At 41.8% G+C, this 18,634-nt stretch overlaps 1 protein-coding gene across 1 annotated transcript in view; it reads left to right on the top strand.

The window, feature by feature from the left end:
- LOC126405665 (adenylate cyclase type 9-like) overlaps window positions 1–17,862 on the top strand; it is a 51,710-nt gene extending 33,848 nt beyond the window's left edge. The window contains exons 2-10 of the mRNA XM_050069506.1: window positions 1,893–2,059; window positions 3,199–3,309; window positions 4,060–4,316; window positions 4,445–4,547; window positions 5,152–5,360; window positions 8,408–8,567; window positions 8,825–8,967; window positions 10,611–10,634; window positions 10,810–17,862. Of these exons, the coding sequence (XP_049925463.1) occupies window positions 1,893–2,059; window positions 3,199–3,309; window positions 4,060–4,316; window positions 4,445–4,547; window positions 5,152–5,360; window positions 8,408–8,567; window positions 8,825–8,967; window positions 10,611–10,634; window positions 10,810–12,142 (2,507 nt within the window). The 3' untranslated portion in view covers window positions 12,143–17,862. The remainder of the gene's footprint in view (window positions 1–1,892; window positions 2,060–3,198; window positions 3,310–4,059; window positions 4,317–4,444; window positions 4,548–5,151; window positions 5,361–8,407; window positions 8,568–8,824; window positions 8,968–10,610; window positions 10,635–10,809) is intronic.
- The last annotated feature ends 772 nt before the right edge of the window (window positions 17,863–18,634 follow it).

Below are 18,634 nucleotides of genomic sequence, written 5' to 3' on the forward strand. Positions count from 1 at the left end.
TGACTGGAGAAATTTAACTCTAATTGGCAACTGGGTGGCGCTATAACAACAGAAAAATGCTTAAAAATGGCTAAAATGCGACCGATCACTGTGGTCACTCTGTCTGAATACATTGCTCTTCTTAATGGGTTCAGTTGACTATTTAATCTGCAGTTTCCTATGACCTGTATCCCAAACACACACCATGTGAAACTGTACGTGGGCAACTGTGCACTCAATGGGTATGGACTAGTCTGTAGGACTTCAATTTTGTGGGGAGACACAACAGCATGTTGTAGGCCTACCCGCTGGCAGTGGGGGTGCTGGGGCTTTTATGCATCCAGGCCAAGGGGCCCGTTGTCTCATAATCCTCCCATGCTTGTGTTCATAAGCAGTCACAAATCTGATTTTTAAGCTACTGAAGAAAGTCATCAGAATTGGATAAGAATCATGGATGAACCAACACATTATTCACAAACTCACATGCTCTTGAATTTAGAGATTTGGTGGACTTTAAAACTGCATAATCAATGCGCACAGTGAAAAAATAAGATGCTTCCAGACTGTACACAGAAGTTGCTCCAAATTAGAGTGAGTCAGTATGAACTAAGAGGAATTTGTATGTTTACAAAAACAGCCAAAGGAGTTAGTTTGTGGAATAGTTTCGAGAAGGAAATGAAAATGTGCACACTTTATAGATTGAAATATATATATATATATATATTGATGATAACTATTTGATATTTGCCTTGTTATGTTTGTACATTACCTGTTTGAATGGTTAAATAAAAAAAAAAACCTTAAACCTTTAAACTATCCAGTAAAAAATGGAACACTGATCTGAGAAGGAGCATTTCTGTTAATAACAAACACATGAGTGTGTGAGAGGAAGTGCCATCGCCGGACAAGACAGACAACGAAACAGAAGGAGTGCGACTAACACCAAACAGAAGGAAGCATGGCTGGGGAGAGTCCTCCAGGCTGAGCACAAGAACTTCCAAAACAGTTTGCTGATGTCATTGCTTATTAATTACTTTTTCTTATGTGTATTTGAGCTTTATAACTTGAAAATGACCAAAATATAAAGTTTGGGTGGAGAGGTCAGTTTTGTGAGCTGAATCTTTAGCTACAAGTTGCACAAACACACACACACACCTTGTAGGACCGATGAAAATGATAACATGCTGATAGAAGTGGGAGGACGCAGGTGTTCAAATATTTGGCCCTGGCCTGTTCTGTCTGAAACTGTTGCTGTCTCACGGTCATCAGGACCTCACATGCATTTTCTCCGCACGGAGATACACGTGCACATGCACCTGTGGGGTACATATATGAAAGAGTAATTATCTCATTACAGAGGAAGTGGATTAAGAATGATATATGGGAGGATTTCAGCTCTCCAGTATGGAAATTCTTCCTCAGGCTATGGAGTTGGAGCTGAGAAACAGGTGTGGCGAGGAGGGTGTAAAAGAAATGACAGTGGAGGAAATGGATCTGTGGAAAGAAGTGCTGGCTGCTCATATCATGGTGTGTGTTTCTTAGTGTTCTCCCTTTCTCTCTGTATGAGAGAAAAAACGTACAAAACCCTGCACAAATGCATCACATTTTTTATGTATGTATGTTTTTATGTGTGTGGAAACAAGGACTCGTATGTGTGACCTTGGCTTTTTCAACTGGGAGATATTGATATTCTCTGCTTCCCCCTCTCTTGATTCTGCTTTCATGTGAGAACCTGCTAATGTAATCCACTGAGGGAATTCATCCTGCCGGGTACTGAGCCTCGGCTGAATCCTAAAACAACCACCACACAGGGATGACTAAAGCCAACTCCGGCCTGTTCCAGTTTCATCTCAGAGTACGGACTGATCTGCCAGTGACATCCTCCTCTCTCTTTTTCGTTTCTGTTTCTCCAGGCCTGAAGACCTTCCTGATCTCTGGCAGGAAGGTGGAGCCTCACTCCCTCTGTAGCTGCTCTCAGTTGGGGCTGGCGGGGCCTGAGGATCCTCGGTGCCCCACTTCCAGGGTGCACACACCTGACGGAGCGCCGGCAGCCTGCACCCTGCCTCCGGAAAGTGCTAAGGTGAGCACGCACTATCTCTGAGACAATGATATGAAACATCAGCCACGTTGTTGAGGAAGTAAGTATATCTTTGGGATCATTGCACATCAATATCGCCTGAGGAGGAACACTGAGCTGCATGTTCTGCCACAGCCTCTTTGATGTTCATATTTTTTTTTGCTCTCTGTGCGCTTTTGTGTATGTGGGTGTATCAGGAGCTTTAATAAATATTTTCTTTTTTTTGCATGCAAGGAGCTTGCTTTTGTCTTGAGTGGAGGAAATGAAAAAGAAAATGGAGCTGTAACCTTGCACCCTGCAAGCGGGGAGTGTAGGGAGGGGATGATGGGAGGCAGGAGAATCAGTGGGGGGTTCTCAGTATGGAAATGAGCTCAAGCAGGGCGATGGGAGGCCCTCCTCAATTCTTTCTGCCTTTGACTGAATGCTCCTCCATTTTCAGCTTTTCATCCTCTTGCGTGGCTCTCACACAAATACCGCTCTGCCTCATGCTGACGGATCACACTCGCTGAAACCTTAAAGTCAAGGATTTACAGGGCAAGTGTGGTTTGCATGTTTAACGTAGCATGCAGGTACACAGTGTGTGCCACCTCTGGCTCCTCGATACTTAACGGTGCCTTGCTCATGTCCGTGTCATGGTCATTCATAGCACAGCGCGCAGCACAGCTGTCACACAAATCTCTTTCTCACACACACACTCTCACACTTTCCATTCTGTTTGAAGAGGATGAGTGGGATGGAAATAAAGACCTTGAGCCCGCGTAGACTGTATGCCTCTTGTTTACTCTCCATCTCCTTCTCCGTTTCTCAGTGACTGCTGCCGCTCTTGTTAGCAATGTCCTCACTGAAATAAATCATAATAAGCCAATAAAAAAATGTGAGATGATAGTAAGGCTTGTCACAGCCATGACAAGTGTTGTCTTTTTGCTGCCGCGATGCTTCTGCATGTTTGTTTTGTCATCTTGTCATCCCGCAAGAGTTTTGATCTCGAGCTCTGCCGTCCTTTCATGTTTTCTCTGCTCACATCCTTGATCTGTATCTCTCAATGTGTTCATTCTCTCTCTTTTTTTTTTTTTTTAACTTTCCTGCCCCCATATGCTGCACCTCCCTCCACACTACCCTCCCCAACTGCTGCCTCCCTGCAGTCTCCTTGTATATCCTGCAGTGTGGCCCTGATACCAGGGGAGGATCAGGTTCTGGAGGAAGGAGCGGTTCACAATGGCTGCCATGACGACCGCAAGACCAACAGCAGCAAGGTTAGCCTGTTGTTGTCATCTGAACCAAACAACTGAGACTTTTAATTTGTTATCTAACATGATTAATATTTGACTTTTCTCAGACACTATTATCGTGTATGTTCACTGTAGAATGTTTCATGTTATGTTTCCCTAAAATATTGAGGCATTGTGATCTGACTCTGGTTTCATTTACTCAGGCCCAGCAGCAAAAAGGAAGGACTTAAAAATAGTTCAAAGAATTAGAACTCCATGAGTCCCAGATAAAGTGTGCCACAGACACATGCATTTAAATTGCTATGACTGTAGTGCACTCTTTAGCTTTATATTTCATATTTGGACCCCTTTATATCATAACTGACCCATTTCCGAAGCAAAGATCCATTATCACTGCTTCTTTTTTGGGAATTCAGGGCTGAAAACGTTCATTTAAATGGAAACGGTGGTGTGTTGAACACCCTGTCGTGCTCTGCAAGTGCTCTGCCTTTAAATATGGTGGGGTTTATTCTACTCAGCTTAATTCAGTTTGATTCAAAAGGACCATTGCTGAAGTAAGTGTGAAATTAAAACAAAAATGTATGCACACTAAGTAAAGATCTACTATGATTTGGATATATGCGTCGCTGCTGAACGTGCAACACCTCTAACACACCACCAGTTCGTACCATTTTGAGGAAACATGTCATTCAACCCAGAAACCGTAGCAAACCGGTGCACACTGTTTTCAGATTCAGTGTGCCCTAACTCTTCTCTCCCTCTTCTTTCCACCAGGACTCTTCAAATCTCAAGTGCTCCCCAGCGGTTTCTGCAGGGCGCAGCCCCAAGGCCCTGAACGGCCTGCTCAGTCCTCAGCTGGAGGCTCTGAACAACAGCCAGACGTCACTGTGCGAGATGCTGCAGGAGAAGGAGAAGAAGACATGGAGCGGAGGAGCCATGGGCATGGACCACTCGGCGCTCATCCCTCTACGCTCCAAGAACTTCAGGGAGAGGAGCGACGCTCACTTTGTGGATGTCATTAAAGAGGACAGGTTAGTAACAATTAATCATAATGTAAAGTTGATCAGGATGTCAGTGTCCGTTTTAAGATACTTGATTGAAACACTCAAAATCCCAACTGAATATAACTCTCACCGCGTTTCCTCTGTGCCTGTGACAGCCTCATGAAGGACTATTTCTACAGACCTCCCATAAATAAGCTGAGCCTCACCTTCCTGGAGAAGAGCCTGGAGTCTGCTTACCGGATAAGCAACCAGGAGGAGGTGTGTGTGTGTGTGTGTGTGATTGTGTGTGTGAGCTGTTTTCGTGCATGACATAACGGTGCCTGCATGTCTGCGTGTTTAATGAGTGCTCATGTGTGCGTCTGTTTATACTTTACATTATCTAAAAATATAATGAGCTTACCGTAGCCGTCGTTAGTGTTGCTGGGAGTTTTGCAACTGTCAGAAAAAAACCCAGTGTGTTTTTGCGATGCCAGTCATCCCACCTCTGCTTTCTCCACCTGTTTGCGTCTACCCATGTTTGTGCGTGTCTTTCTGGCTGTTTGTGTTTCTCTGCGAGTCTGCGTCTTGTCTGGGAAGCCTGTTAGCTGCTGCGTTATTATGACCAGACCGGTCAAGACTGCGGCAAAGAGAAATCACTGCAGGACCTTAAAAGTAGTTTTGTGTTAGTGTGTGATGTCCTCTGCTGGCGTAACCTCAGAAGTACACCTTCACTCTGGTGGCTGCAACTGTTGCTACATCGTGTAGTTTAGAGTCAGAGGCACTGACATGAGAATTAGGATAGATTTTAGTGGACTTACTTGATGATGATTTTATTTCTGCTTGCTTTTGTCTGTTTTTCCCTCTTTCTCTCTCTCCCTCCCAGGTGGAAAACCAAGCAGTGGTGCAGACTTTCGCCAGTTCAATGTTCAGTTCCTTCCTGGACATGCTGCTGTGCTGCTCAGTGTTTCTGGCTCTCTCGCTGGCCTGTTTCCTTCGACCGCTCGTCACCCAGCAGAGTTTGTCCACACCGGCGCTTGTTCTGACAGCTGTAGCCGCCCTGTTGGAGGCTGTGGCTCTGCTGTTAGCTATACGGTGAGATAGTGAAGATAGAGTATGGGTCTTAAACTACGAGACAATGTCAGCAAACCTCCCACACATCAGAGGTTATTGTTACATATGGCCATGATAGTAATGTTTTTTTTCTGTTTTAATTTGTTAGCATTTTAATTTGGCCTCTTCTTCTCCACCCCACCCGACCATAGACCAGTTCTTGTCTTTTTTTGGGGGGGAAGGGGATCTAAAGGGGAGATAGCAGGTCTACAGAATTTGCCACATATAAGTGGTCTACATCATCTGAAAACTATGTAATTAACATTGTTTTTGATTAGGTGCCTATTCAAACTTTAAAAGTTTAGAGTGTATAAGGGTTAAGAACATTATGATGGAAGTATATGATGTCCATTCTCGTGCTCTTTTGAGCACTTGAGAATTGGTCAAAATGGTCAAAAATCCCTCAAAAAAATACAATATTAAGACACTAAGTCCTTGAGGAACATCACAGAAAATTCCATGCTGTGGTTTGGTATCAAAACCTTTCTACATTTGCTGATCTCTCTAAGAATTGCATTTTTTGGCGATTGGATGGCGAGCACTGCTGTTCTAGAAACTGCTGAGAAACCTCTCTTATCATGAATAAACCTACGAAAGCTATACATCCTCCAGATGCCCGAGGTTTCTAGGTAAGCATTGTAAAGTTTCACGAGGCTGTGATCATCCTAGAGGTCACTATAGGTCAGTTTTTACAGTGATGTCCGTGTCAAAAAATGGTCTCACTACAATAACATGGCTACTGCTGGGAGTTACATCATCACACATGAATAAAATGGGCTTATCTTTCCAGTCATACCCAGTTTATGTAACTCCAACATTGTTTAGGGACCCAGTGTTCAGAAATATTCAAATACAATAGGCAAAACTACACACTGCATGCAAAAAACTGTTGTTTTTTGCCCCAAACTGCATTCAACTAGCATAAAGTGGGCATGTCTGTATAGCGGAGGCCTGTGGGTGTCCATAGAACCCATTTCATTCAGGTATCTTGAAGTGAGAGGTCAAGAGACCCGCTGTGAAAATGCCCATGCCATTTGAGCGTTATTTAACCCTTCCCGACAAGCTAGCATGACATGGTTGCTACCAGTGAATTACTTACATATTCTAGTTTCATAAGACACCATTATATTAACTCTTGGTTTAAGACTCAGCTCGCTACAGCCTCTTAGAGACAGAAGAGAACGCCAGCATGCCCGCAGAGTGGAAGAGGTTACGGTAATCATTTTGTTTAAAGGAAAAATCCCAACACACAAAATGGCCTTTTACTCCACATTCAACATTTAGCAAGCTGCTCCTAATGGGGCCACTTGTCAACATTAATACTTTAGTTGTGATAAACTGCACTCTGATTTGTGCAGCACAACACACACTAAAGTGTCCATTACTTTGAGAAGACTGGTACAGAAGCGTGATGCATTCACTTGAGAAAAACACTGTTTTTCTTAATTAACATGTTTATTATTTTATTATTATTAAATTTTATTATTACAGAATTCTGAGAAAAATGATCATGAAAGAAAATCAGCTCTTAATTGTTTGAATTAACAAGATAATAATCTTGTATTTTTTTCCAATTTAACAACATAGTAATGTTAATACAGAAAAACAAGAGCAGTTTTTCTTCCATTACAACTTTTTTAAGAATTCTGAGATAATAATCTCGTCAATTCAGAAAAACAGAAAAAAATAATCTGTATTACAGCGCCTGATACAAAGAATAGAGAAACAAAAAGGTGTTTGCATGCAGGCTTATTGATTTATCTTTACCTGATCAAAGTCATCAGACAACTGCAACTGGAAAATAGTTTGGGAGTTTAGGTGGATTACTGTCAATACTTACATCCATTAAACAGAGTGGGAGGAGTTCTGGAGATGTTGGCACAGACACTTACTTGGCAACCAGGGAGTATTAGGAATGAGAGTTCTGGAGCAAAAACGTCCCAGACGATTTTTTTTTTCTTACATATATACACTCACAGGCAACTTTATCAGGTACACCTTGCTAGCACCAGGTTGGACCCCGTTTGCCTTCAGAACTGCGCTAATTCTTGGTGGCATAGATTCAACAAGGTGCTGGAAACGTTCCTCAGAGATTTTGGTCCATATTGACATGATAGCATCACACAGTTGCTGCAGATTTGTCGGCTGCACATCCATGATGTGAATCTCCCGTTCCACCACATCCCAAAGGTGCTCTATTGGATTGAGATCTGGTGACTGTGGAGGCCATTGGAGTACAGTGAACTCATTGTCATGTTCAAGAAACCAGTTTGAGATGATTTGAGCTTTGTGACATGGTGCGTTATCCTGCTGGAAGTAGCCATCAGAAGATGGGTACACTGTGGTCATAAAGGGATGGACACGGTCAGCAACAATACTCAGGTAGGCTGTGGTGTTTAAACCATGCTCAGTTGGTACTAAGGGGCCCAAAGTGTGCCAAGAAAATATCCCCCACACCATTACACCACCACCACCAGCCTGAACCGTTGATACAAGGCAGGATGGATCCATGCTTTCATGTTGTTAACACCAAATTCTGACCCTACCATCTGAATGTCACAGCAGGAATTGAGACTCATCAGACCAGGCAACATTTTTCCAGTCTTCTATTGTCCAGTTTTGGTGAGCCTGTGTGAACTGTAGCCTCAGTTTCCTGTTGTTAGCTGACAGGAGTGGCACCTGGTGTGGTCTGCTGCTGCTGTAGCCCATCCTCCCCATTCTGATGCTCAGTTTGAACTTCAGCAGGCCATCTTCACTTAGGTCTACATGCCTAAATGCATTGAGCTGCTGACACGTGATTGGCTGATTAGCTAGTTGCGTTAATGAGCAGTTGAACAGGTGTACCTAATAAAGTGGCCGGTGGGTGTACATTTATATTATTTAGATACACCCACTTGAGTTTATTATTCATGTTGGGATCAGGCTGGGTTCAAATAAGACACTTAAGTATCAGATAAACACTTTATTACTGTTATGTCTACATCATAATAATCTGTATATCAATAACAGTTGTCTGTTTTCCTCTCCAGTATGGCTTTCTACCTGGACAGTGTGCTGAATTGCACTCGGATGCTGATGAGAGCGATCTCAGGCTGGGTGGCGCGTCACTTTTTAGGAGCCGTCCTGGTGTCGCTGCCCACTGTGGCCGTCTTCTCCCATGTCTCCTGTGACATGCAACTCTCCATCCAGGTGGATTTTAAGTTTCATATTTTTCCTACTTTTAGAAATGGATCATGTGGGTGTTGAAAGCTTTGATTTGATTGCTGACTTCATAGCAGATTTATCTCTCTACCTCACCTGTAAGCCTACCATGCTCATAAAATATCCATATCTGACTTGATTATATTCAGCATATGTCTTTCAGTCGCACAATGTGTTGCCTGCAGTCAGTGGAATTTACGTGATAATCTTTTGACTAATGACTCTGTGCCCCGTATTCTCCCCAGTTCACCATGTTCCTCTGCTGTGCTGTCATCATAGCTATCATTCAGTACTGTAACTTCTGCCAACTCAGCTACTGGATGCGCTCACTTCTAGCGACTTTGGTGGGACTAGCAATGCTTGTCCTGCTCTTCAGCTCCCCCTGCAGGTATGACATGATGAAGGGACAATGAAAGGAAATAATAGATTTGAAAAATGTGATATAATTTAACTGTGTTCAACAATAGTGTGATGATTATGTGACAGCTTGCTCATTGAAATTTCAAGAAAAGAGCATATATATGTGGAATTGCCAGCCTCAAAAGCTTGATTCGAAACAATATGTGTTATTTTGAGTAAAGGATTTTCAAAAAATGTAATGTTTTGTACTCATGGATGGATTACTGAAGGGGCCTACCAGGCAGAGGACCAGGGGGTCAATGCGTTAGGGGGCCTTCACCCTGCAAAATATCGCTCAAATTAACACATACTGACCAGGAAGAGACTTAGAATGACGACAATGAGACACAAAAAGGCCACAAAAAGATGGAAAAGAACAGCAAGGAGACACAAAATAATTATAAAACAGGCAAAACAACCACAATAAGACAAAAAATAACTTCAAAGCAACACAAAATGTTCTGAAAATTACCTCAAAGAGACATAAACTTATCTCAAAGGAACAAAAAAGTTGTCAGAGAGACAAAATGTCCACAAAAAGACACAAAACAATGACAAGGAGACACAAAATGACCAAAAAAGATAGAAGATTACCTCCAAGAGACACAAACTAACTACCAGGACTCAAAAAATGACTATAAAGCAACACAAAATGTACTGAAATCTACATCAGAGAGAGGTAAACCTATCTCAAAGGAACAAAAAAGGTCATCAGAGAGACAAAATGACCCAAAAAAGACAGAAGATTACCTCCAAGAGACACTAAACAACCACAAGGACTCAAAAAATGACTAGAATGAAGCACAAATCCACAAAAAGATGCACACAGACTGCAAAGGGATTCAAAACCACCACAAAGTCTATAGGAGATATGGTGGGGCCCTTTGCGTAGATGTGCCTAGGGCCTCGTTGTCTCATAATCCGTCCATGCTTTTACATGGAGAACAAAACACTGTACAACTGTTCAACCAGACTGACACCTGAAAGGGCAGAAAGAGACAAAGATACCACTGAGTAACAGATAAATGAGAATAGAAGAAATCACCACTCACTGGTGAAAGAAACTGGAAGCTCAACAAGTTCCTGTTTCACTGTCACAGTTACGCCTCTAACAAGCCGGAAACAGGCGTGTTGCTTTAGCAAAGCTATATTTCAAACTTTATAAGAGAAAAAGGAGGTTAGTCTAGGGTTAGCACTATCGGAATTGTATCAGGGAATATCAGATGAACATACTATGGACAGACAGTTTAAACTTATTCAGTCTGACCACTGAGTAGATTGTAGAGGCCCCAAAGAAAAATGGCTGTCAAAAATATTTTGAGCCCCATTGCATAGTTGTGTTCAATGATGATCAAGAGTCACTTCTGCTTTTCTGGACTGGAAACAAAATTTGAAGGGTGTTTTAGGGGATAAATGGTAACAATGGTATTCTCTTTTGTAGCCAAAATTATTTCAGATGTTCATAAAACGTATGTTGTCTGACTTATACTGTTATTATCTCTTTAAATTAGCCATTTTTGAGGGAGAGAGGACAAAACATTAACATAACAGACAGTGTAGATTGTCTAGTGCTGGATTTCTACATGCACTTGATGCATTAATCAAGTGTTATTTGTGTTTCGTCTTTTCCAGTGTTGCTAAGAAGCTGTTTTTCTGGTAAGTGCAATGATTATTGTCAGCTTTGTTATTGTCACAGTTTGCACCTGCTCATCAACCAGTTTACTTATTGTTGGTAGGCAGTTTCTGGGAATCATTCTTGTGTTTTGCCTGCATGGTGCAGAATTGAAATTTCGATGAAGTTATGCCAAAAGCATTTCTCTCTCTCCACCAGGTCAGATGGCTGGAGCAATAACACCAACAGCAACAGCTCCATCGTCATATCCGACAGCCCAGCGGACCCAGACCCACAGGACCTGCTGGGCCCTGAGGCCTGCGTGGCCTTTTTCCTGGTCCTTCTCCTGATCTGGTTCCTCAACCGTGAATTCGAGGTCAGTTACCGCCTGCATTACCACGGCAACGTGGAGGCGGATCAACACCGCATCAAGATCCAGAACATGAGGGACCAGGCTGACTGGCTCCTTCGCAATATCATCCCCATCCACGTGGCCGAGCAGCTGAAGGTCACCCAGAGCTACTCCAAGAACCATGATAATGTGGGCGTCATATTCGCCAGTATTGTTAACTTTAGTGAGTTTTATGAGGAAAGCTACGAGGGAGGCAAAGAGTGCTATCGTGTCCTTAACGAGCTAATCGGAGACTTTGACGAGCTGTTACGGAAGCCTGCCTTCTCCAATATGGAAAAGATCAAGACCATCGGTGCCACGTACATGGCGGCGTCAGGACTCAACGCGCAGCAGTGTGCAGATGCGACACACCCTCACGCCCACCTCCGCGCTCTTTTCGAATTTGCCCTTGAAATGATGCGTGTGGTAGACGACTTCAACAAGAACATGCTGGGCTTCGGCTTCAAGCTTCGCATTGGATTCAATCACGGGCCTCTAACAGCGGGGGTGATTGGCACCACGAAGCTTCTCTACGATATCTGGGGCGACACAGTCAACATTGCCAGCCGCATGGATACTACGGGTGTGGAGTGTCGCGTCCAGGTCAGCGAGGAGAGCTATTGTGTGCTCAGTGGCATGGATTATGAGTTTGATTACCGTGGCACAGTTAACGTCAAAGGCAAAGGTCAGATGAAGACCTTCCTTTACCCGAAGAGCAGTGACAGTGGCCCTGTGCCGCAGTACCAGCTCTCAGTCTCACCAGAGATCCGGGCACAGGTGGATGGTAGCATCGGGCGCTCGCCCACTGATGAAATCGCCAGCATGGTGCCCACAACCGGCATAACTGCAGGCAGTACCAATACTATGGTACCCAGTGCCAGCGCTGGTGCCTCTTCTACCACAGGGCTCAGCCATGGGAGAGAAGCGGACAGCCGTGACAGACGTCCCTCGACCGGGACCTCTCATGCCAGACGATCTACGTCTCATGGTGGCATGACATCTATACCCGTTACCAACCTAGAAGGACCTCCTCCTTCTGCAAATAACAAACCGCTCATCATCTCATCCTCTGTCCAGCAAAACACATCCCAGAAAGATACCAAGAAGGACAAATGCGATGATGATTGTGTCAGTAACGTCGGAGAGTTCACCAGACTTTAAGAGTTTGCTACAATGGCGCTTTAATCATAAATCCTCGACCCTTTAAGCTCTTGTTCCTGCCGGTTGGCATTTGTAGAATTGCTGTACATTTGGTCCTACTCTGGGTAGAACCAGAGAGAAAGACCCACTGGCCTCTTCTCTGCATCAGCCAGGCAGCAGGTTGTTTTGAGTGTAAATCTGATTGGCTGATATTATCAGTGGACGGTGCAGGGTGCACCGCAAAGTGAGCGTCAGGCAGGAACGCACAGAGGAAATGGGAAGATGTTGAGGGCTGACTCTGAACCTTCTCTTGCCTGCTACAGATCCCATCGTCTCCCATTAACTTACTTGATTATCCGTACACCTTTAATCTTAATTATTTCTTTCATATGTCTTTTAAGTGCCTTTAGAGTAGAATAATGTGTAGACTAAGCCTTTTTGAGTAAGGGAAGAACAACATAAAGGGAAAACTGTAAATAAGCAAACTTTTTGGAAGAAAAAACTGCTTTGCTTTTGTTATAACTTTACTTTGTAAGCTATGCTTTGCTATGATATTTTGCCTTTATCGAAGACGAGCTCACCTTACATACAGAAAGTGCTACAACAAGTGAAGGGAAATAAAATATCACTCAAAATCTGCACTAGACGGCTGCGGAGCCTGTTCTTCATGAGAAGCAGAAAACTCTTCATGAAAGGCACAGCAGCAGCAACTAATCAATACAGACTAAGGGCAGACGGGGCTGAGCTGCGTGTCGTGTGAGTGTATTTGCATTCAGTGTGTGTGTGTAGTAACAAAATCATGCAGGGTTTAATGAGGAGACGTCCCTTATGAGTTACTCGACTGACTTGGTGAAACTGCAGGATGATGACAAACAGTTTAGGAACGCAGTCGCAAAATGGAAAAAAAAAATCCTGGTTGCTGATGTGGCAGCTTTCTCCTCTGGCCTCGGTTAAGATCTTTGCATTGCTTCAATACTGAGGCATGACAGTCTCAGCTTCATTTAATCAGCCCGCTTGCAGCAACAGCATCGTAGACGAGGTTAACCGTTACTAGTGTTATTGCCCTCCCCTATGATCCAGGCTCTTATGGGAACCCAAGCTGTGTTAAGTGTTGATGAGTATTTCGATGGATCCGACGAGGCACTGCTGTACCTGTAGAGTGTCTTGACTTTAGCGCGATTAGAGAATACAGCTGCCTAGGTTTTGCTGTGGATTACACTGTGTGTTAGTTGATAGTGCTTTTAAGACATGGATAATCAAAGTGGAATGTCACAAATCAAAAATGTGTTTTATTGTATTTATTGTTGCACAAAACTTGAACTTGTTCATGTGAAGCTCCCCTCTCTAACTTCTATGATTTGAAGGACAATATTAGGCGGACACAGCTGGATGCGTTCACTGCTTTATACTTTCAATGGCATGAAACTTAATGTAATAACACTGTAAATGCAAAAGGCAGTGCAACAAACATATTCCGTGGTATTCCCTAGGTGTTTTTTACGCTTTCTTTTTGACTCCATTGATTTCATGCTCTTACGTCAGATCACTGAGGAAATCAAACTGATTAAACTGTACATCTCTGTTGCTCTTACATTTTCTCTCTGTCACTGTTTCTTAGCAAAAAAGGCTTGTGTGCTCAAAGGCAAAAAAAAGTTTTACCATGAATCCACTTCAGTGTCTTAAGTTTAAAGGTCCAGTGTGTAGGACTTAGGGGGATATGTTGGCAGAAATGTAATGTAGACTATTATTACAAGTGCGTTTTACCTGAAAAGTGACTCGGTGTGTTTTCGAATCCTTAGAATGAGCTGTTTACATCTACATAGGGAGCGGGTCCTTGTCCTAAGGGATTGCCATGTTGCACCGCCATGTTTCTACAGTAGCCCAGACTGGACAAACCAAACACTGGCTGTAGATAGGGCCATTTGCCTTTTTGCGTTGGCCACTTTAGTTAGCAGGCCCTCTGTGACGAGCCAAACAGCATCTGAAAAACACTGATTTTTAACATGAAACTGCTTTATTCAGTGTTTTTACCGGTTTTAATTACCTGGTCCGTTTGTTTTGGAGAGGAAGAGACCTCTGCGGATAATTCGGCTCTAGGTAAAAACCTCCAAAACATCTGGATCTTAAGTTATCAGAGAAAAAAGGTGACCACACCATAGCAGGCGCTGGGCTAGCCACACGCCTGCACCAAGCCAAGCAGCATCAGAGAAAGACTGATTTGTAACGTGAAACTGCTTTATTCAGTGTTTTTAGTGATTTTAATCATCTGGTCCGTTTGTTTTTTAGAGGAAGAGAGCTCCACGGATAGTTCGGCTACCAGAAAAAACCCTCTGAACATCTGGATTTTAAGTTGTCAGACAAAAAAGGTGAGCACATACTACCAGGTGCTGGGCTAGCGGCCTGTTTGGGATGAGCCAACCGAATGCGGTCTCACTCCGAAGTCGTTGAAATACAGCACTTGGGTAGTGACTTGAAGCGTCAGAAACCAACAAAAAAAGGCGTCCTTTGATGTTGGCATGATAAACGGAAGGTTGCTGTTATAGTTTAATGGTTTCTGGTGGCATCGGGGGCAACGCAGACAAGGATGAAAGTTGAGGCGGCGAAAGTCCGACTGGGGCAGGCGGGATTGGAGGTGGATGGGTCCAACAAACACAGACTTTCACCCAAGAGAGCGGTGTTCTTGTCCCGAAAGATTATAATGTTTTTCCCTAAACCTAACCACATGCTTTTGTTGCCTAAACCCAACCATGTGTGTTTCTTGTTGAAGGAAACAAAAAAAGGCAAATCGCGGTGTACCATTGTTCTGACGTAGTGCTTTTATTTTGAAAGAGACTGTATGTAAACGTTAAATTTCCTTTGAAAACGGAAATGTATTTTGAAAGATGTCAATGCATGTAACAGGCAGAACTTGGTGACACGGTGTCCCAGAACATCAACAACCAACGCAACCAGGGTACCTTTCACGTCGTATGTGGACGTGGAAAGTCCATGACCAAACGTTGATGTGTGACAAGGTCGAAGTGAGAATGTGTTGGCCAACCAGCATCGGAGAAACCCTTACTCATAGCGTGCGTGAAACTCCTTTACTTGATGTTTCTACTGGTTTAAATCACCTGGTCTGTTTGTTTCGGAAAGGAAGAGACCTCTGCAGATAATTCGGCTCTTCGATACAAACCTCCTGAACTATGAACCCTGAAGGAATCCTAACTTGGAGTTCACGCTTGGCACATGGGAAAAGTTTCAGCTGGTTGCAATCTGCCATCCTCATTGCTAGATGCCACTAAATCCTACACACTGCTCCTTTACTTAACAACACCTTAACCTCATATTTTTAAATTACCATTTCATAATCAGTACTTTTAAGTAATAAATCAAACCAGACCAATACTACAGAAAAACAAGAAACCAATTTGCCTTTTTTTATCATTAAATAATGTATTCCGACTGCCACATTTAACATTACACAAATAGTTAAATAATTTGTGAAGATAGCTTGTGCCTTTTTAACTCTGAACTTGATTTTCCTTATCTTTTCTTTCACTGTCTGCGTTGAGTTGCTTTCATATCTTAAGACACCGAATATTTCTCTGAGCTTATGAGTAAGCAGGAGAAAGCTTAAATCACTTTAGACTGGGTTTTCTAAGGTCATGACATTTAAGCAGTGCCTTTTCTTGACTATTTATTGTGATCACACCAAACATTTTCAACATTAATTGGCCTTATTACAGTTTTTGAATTCCTTTTTTGTATTGTTTGGCCTTCCGTTGTGTACTGTAACTGTCGATCAGGTGGAGTTGGGTTGATTAAAATGCAATAATAATAATAATTTGGTTTGAAAGGGAAAATTACCTTTATGCTTATGAGCACACAACCCTTGTACCAACCTAAAATTTGTGTTTGTTATACTACAATAAAGGGACTCTTAGAATAATTGTTATTGTCCATGGTTAAGTGCTTAATAGAGGTCCTTAGATTAAGCATATAAGATACATTTCTTTTCTTTCCTTCTTAGTAATTTTGATAAGCTGTTGAATTATGTGTTTTTTTTTAAATGAACTCAACACTTTGTTTTTTGATTAGTATTGTATTTGGGACTAACACGAATAATACGATAGTGGCGTCAACTCATTGTTGTGATTGCCACTTGTATTTTTCTCCCTTTTATTTCTCTACAAACACATTAAATGATTTGATTAATGGAGATGTAAGTGACATTCTGAGCCAGCAGAATGGCACACTGTGAGAATTTTGATGCCAAAGAGTGTTATGACCATCTCTCTGAGTTTCTTTGTGTATCTTCTCTCCTCTTTAATTTTGCAGGTTGCGTCACACACATTCAAGAAAAGGTCATTTATATAGTATTCACTGTTAAAACACATTTGCACAAGACGCTCACTTTTTATGTACAGTATGCCTTTATATTGTATAGTACCTGAGCATTTTCTATTATTTATATAAGCGCATGTACTAGAGTATTAAATAGTCTAAAGAACTGGGTAATTTTAACAATATTGGAATAATACTTGTGTGTTCTGTTTGCCTGCATGTGTGTAAAAAAAAATGTATGAGTGTTTGTAAAACTGTGTGGTTGTGTGTGTTTTGGAGGGGATGCTCTAATTTTATGATCTCAATAAGTATGACATGCTAGGACAGTAAGGCTTTAATCACTACAGACGTCCTTTCTTTCTTTTTTTTTTTAAAATTTAAACTGGCCAAATAAAATGGGCGAGACACTACTACATGTCTGCAGGTAGGCAGTATTTCAGTAGCCTGCTACCGCCAACTTTTAATAAATTGTTGCTTTCTTTGGAGATGTTTTTGTATATAGCACGCTAATAGGTATGCAAGTGAAGGTTAAAATTGAATAAAGTCAGTTGCTGGGAAATGTTGTCCGGTTGAATTTATAGCCTGTGCACTACATCCGCTTCTGTATTTACCTGCGGTGGGTTGTAACTTAATATTTGTTCTTAAGTGCTGTTCTGAAGGGGCCCGCAACTTTGAGGTACTTCTCCTTAACTTAAGTGTTTCTGTTTAATGTTGTTTTATACTGTATGTATTTTACACTATGCTACTCCATTGCCTTAGAGATACTTTTGCAGATTAGCTTTTACATTTACAAACATTAGCCACGTTGATAGAATATGAAACATTGTAATAGATTAAACCAGCTACAATGTTATTAATGCTGCTTACGTGTTAATGACTCAGTAATGAAAATCCAATAATTAATGCAAAGAAGCAGGGACAATCATGCTGCATACTGAGTACTCTCACTTAAAGTAATTAAAATAGGCCTACCTTTCACTCATATTAGCACTATCATCAATGTGTCCTTATCTTATCCTTATCGGTACTATCAGGCAGAGGTGTGGACACGACTTGACAGTTAAAAAAGACTTGCAATTTGACTTGGACTTTAATTGACATGTAACATCACTTGGACTTGAGCCTTTTGACTCGAAAATACTTGAAACCTTCCCTTTAAGTGCAAAGATTTAAAAGTATGTTATTTAAAAAGTGTTTTCTTTTCTTAAATCAACTAACATTAATACTGTTCATTCCCAGCTAGTCGACACTTACTTCCCCAGATCCAGCTTGGTTGAGCCGATCTGACAGGAGAGAACCACGTCACTCATGTTACGTTACTGAGTGCCAGTTGGAAAAAAAATGATACCAAAGATAATTTCGGTCATGTACAAAACTACACGGTGGTCAGCAAAAAATGAATTGTAGTATGCAAAACAAATTACAGATGGAGACTCCGTTGTTAAAATGGCATTAGATTTGTTTAGGACTTGAAACTAGAAGTTTTTCTAGACTTAGGATTTGAGTGCCAAGACTTTAGACTTGCAAAAGAATTACTTTGTCCGTCCTCTGCCATCAGGTTTAGAATACAAGGAGATAAATGATTTGCATGTTTAGGAAAATTTGTTTGAAATACGAAAAATAACTGTCAGAAACATTGAACAGTGCTCCTATCCTATTAATTGTTTTCTTACAATATCTCAACAGCTGAAGCTGGTTCAGAATCAGTAAGGCTTTGCACATTATCATCCAACCTTTGCTGTTTAATGTTGCACTTACTGTACACGCATACTCATGGAAAATATGCGACTACGGCAGATCTGAATAGAAAGTTGTTCTAATATAATGCATCAGGACAGGGGCTTTGATCAATCAATCAATCAATTTTATTTATGAAGCCCAATATCACAAATCACAATTTGCCTCACAGGGTTTTACAGCATACAACATCCCTCTGTCCTTAGGACCCTCGGGACACTGTAAAATGTGGTTAAGCAAGAGGTATTCAGATTTTTTACTACAGTAAAAGTAGCCGTACCAGAGTATGAAAAGGTCCTATATTCAAAGTTATACTTGAGTAAAAGTGCAAAAATATAATCAGCAAAATGTAAAGTATCAAAGGTTAAAGTGCTCATTATCATACATTATCTATCATTCCCTATTTATACAGAATTTTATTCACTGTAAACTTGTTTTGCTGAATATTTA

This window comes from Epinephelus moara, chromosome 18 (assembly GCF_006386435.1).
Source record: "Epinephelus moara isolate mb chromosome 18, YSFRI_EMoa_1.0, whole genome shotgun sequence".
Lineage (NCBI taxonomy): Eukaryota > Metazoa > Chordata > Actinopteri > Perciformes > Serranidae > Epinephelus > Epinephelus moara.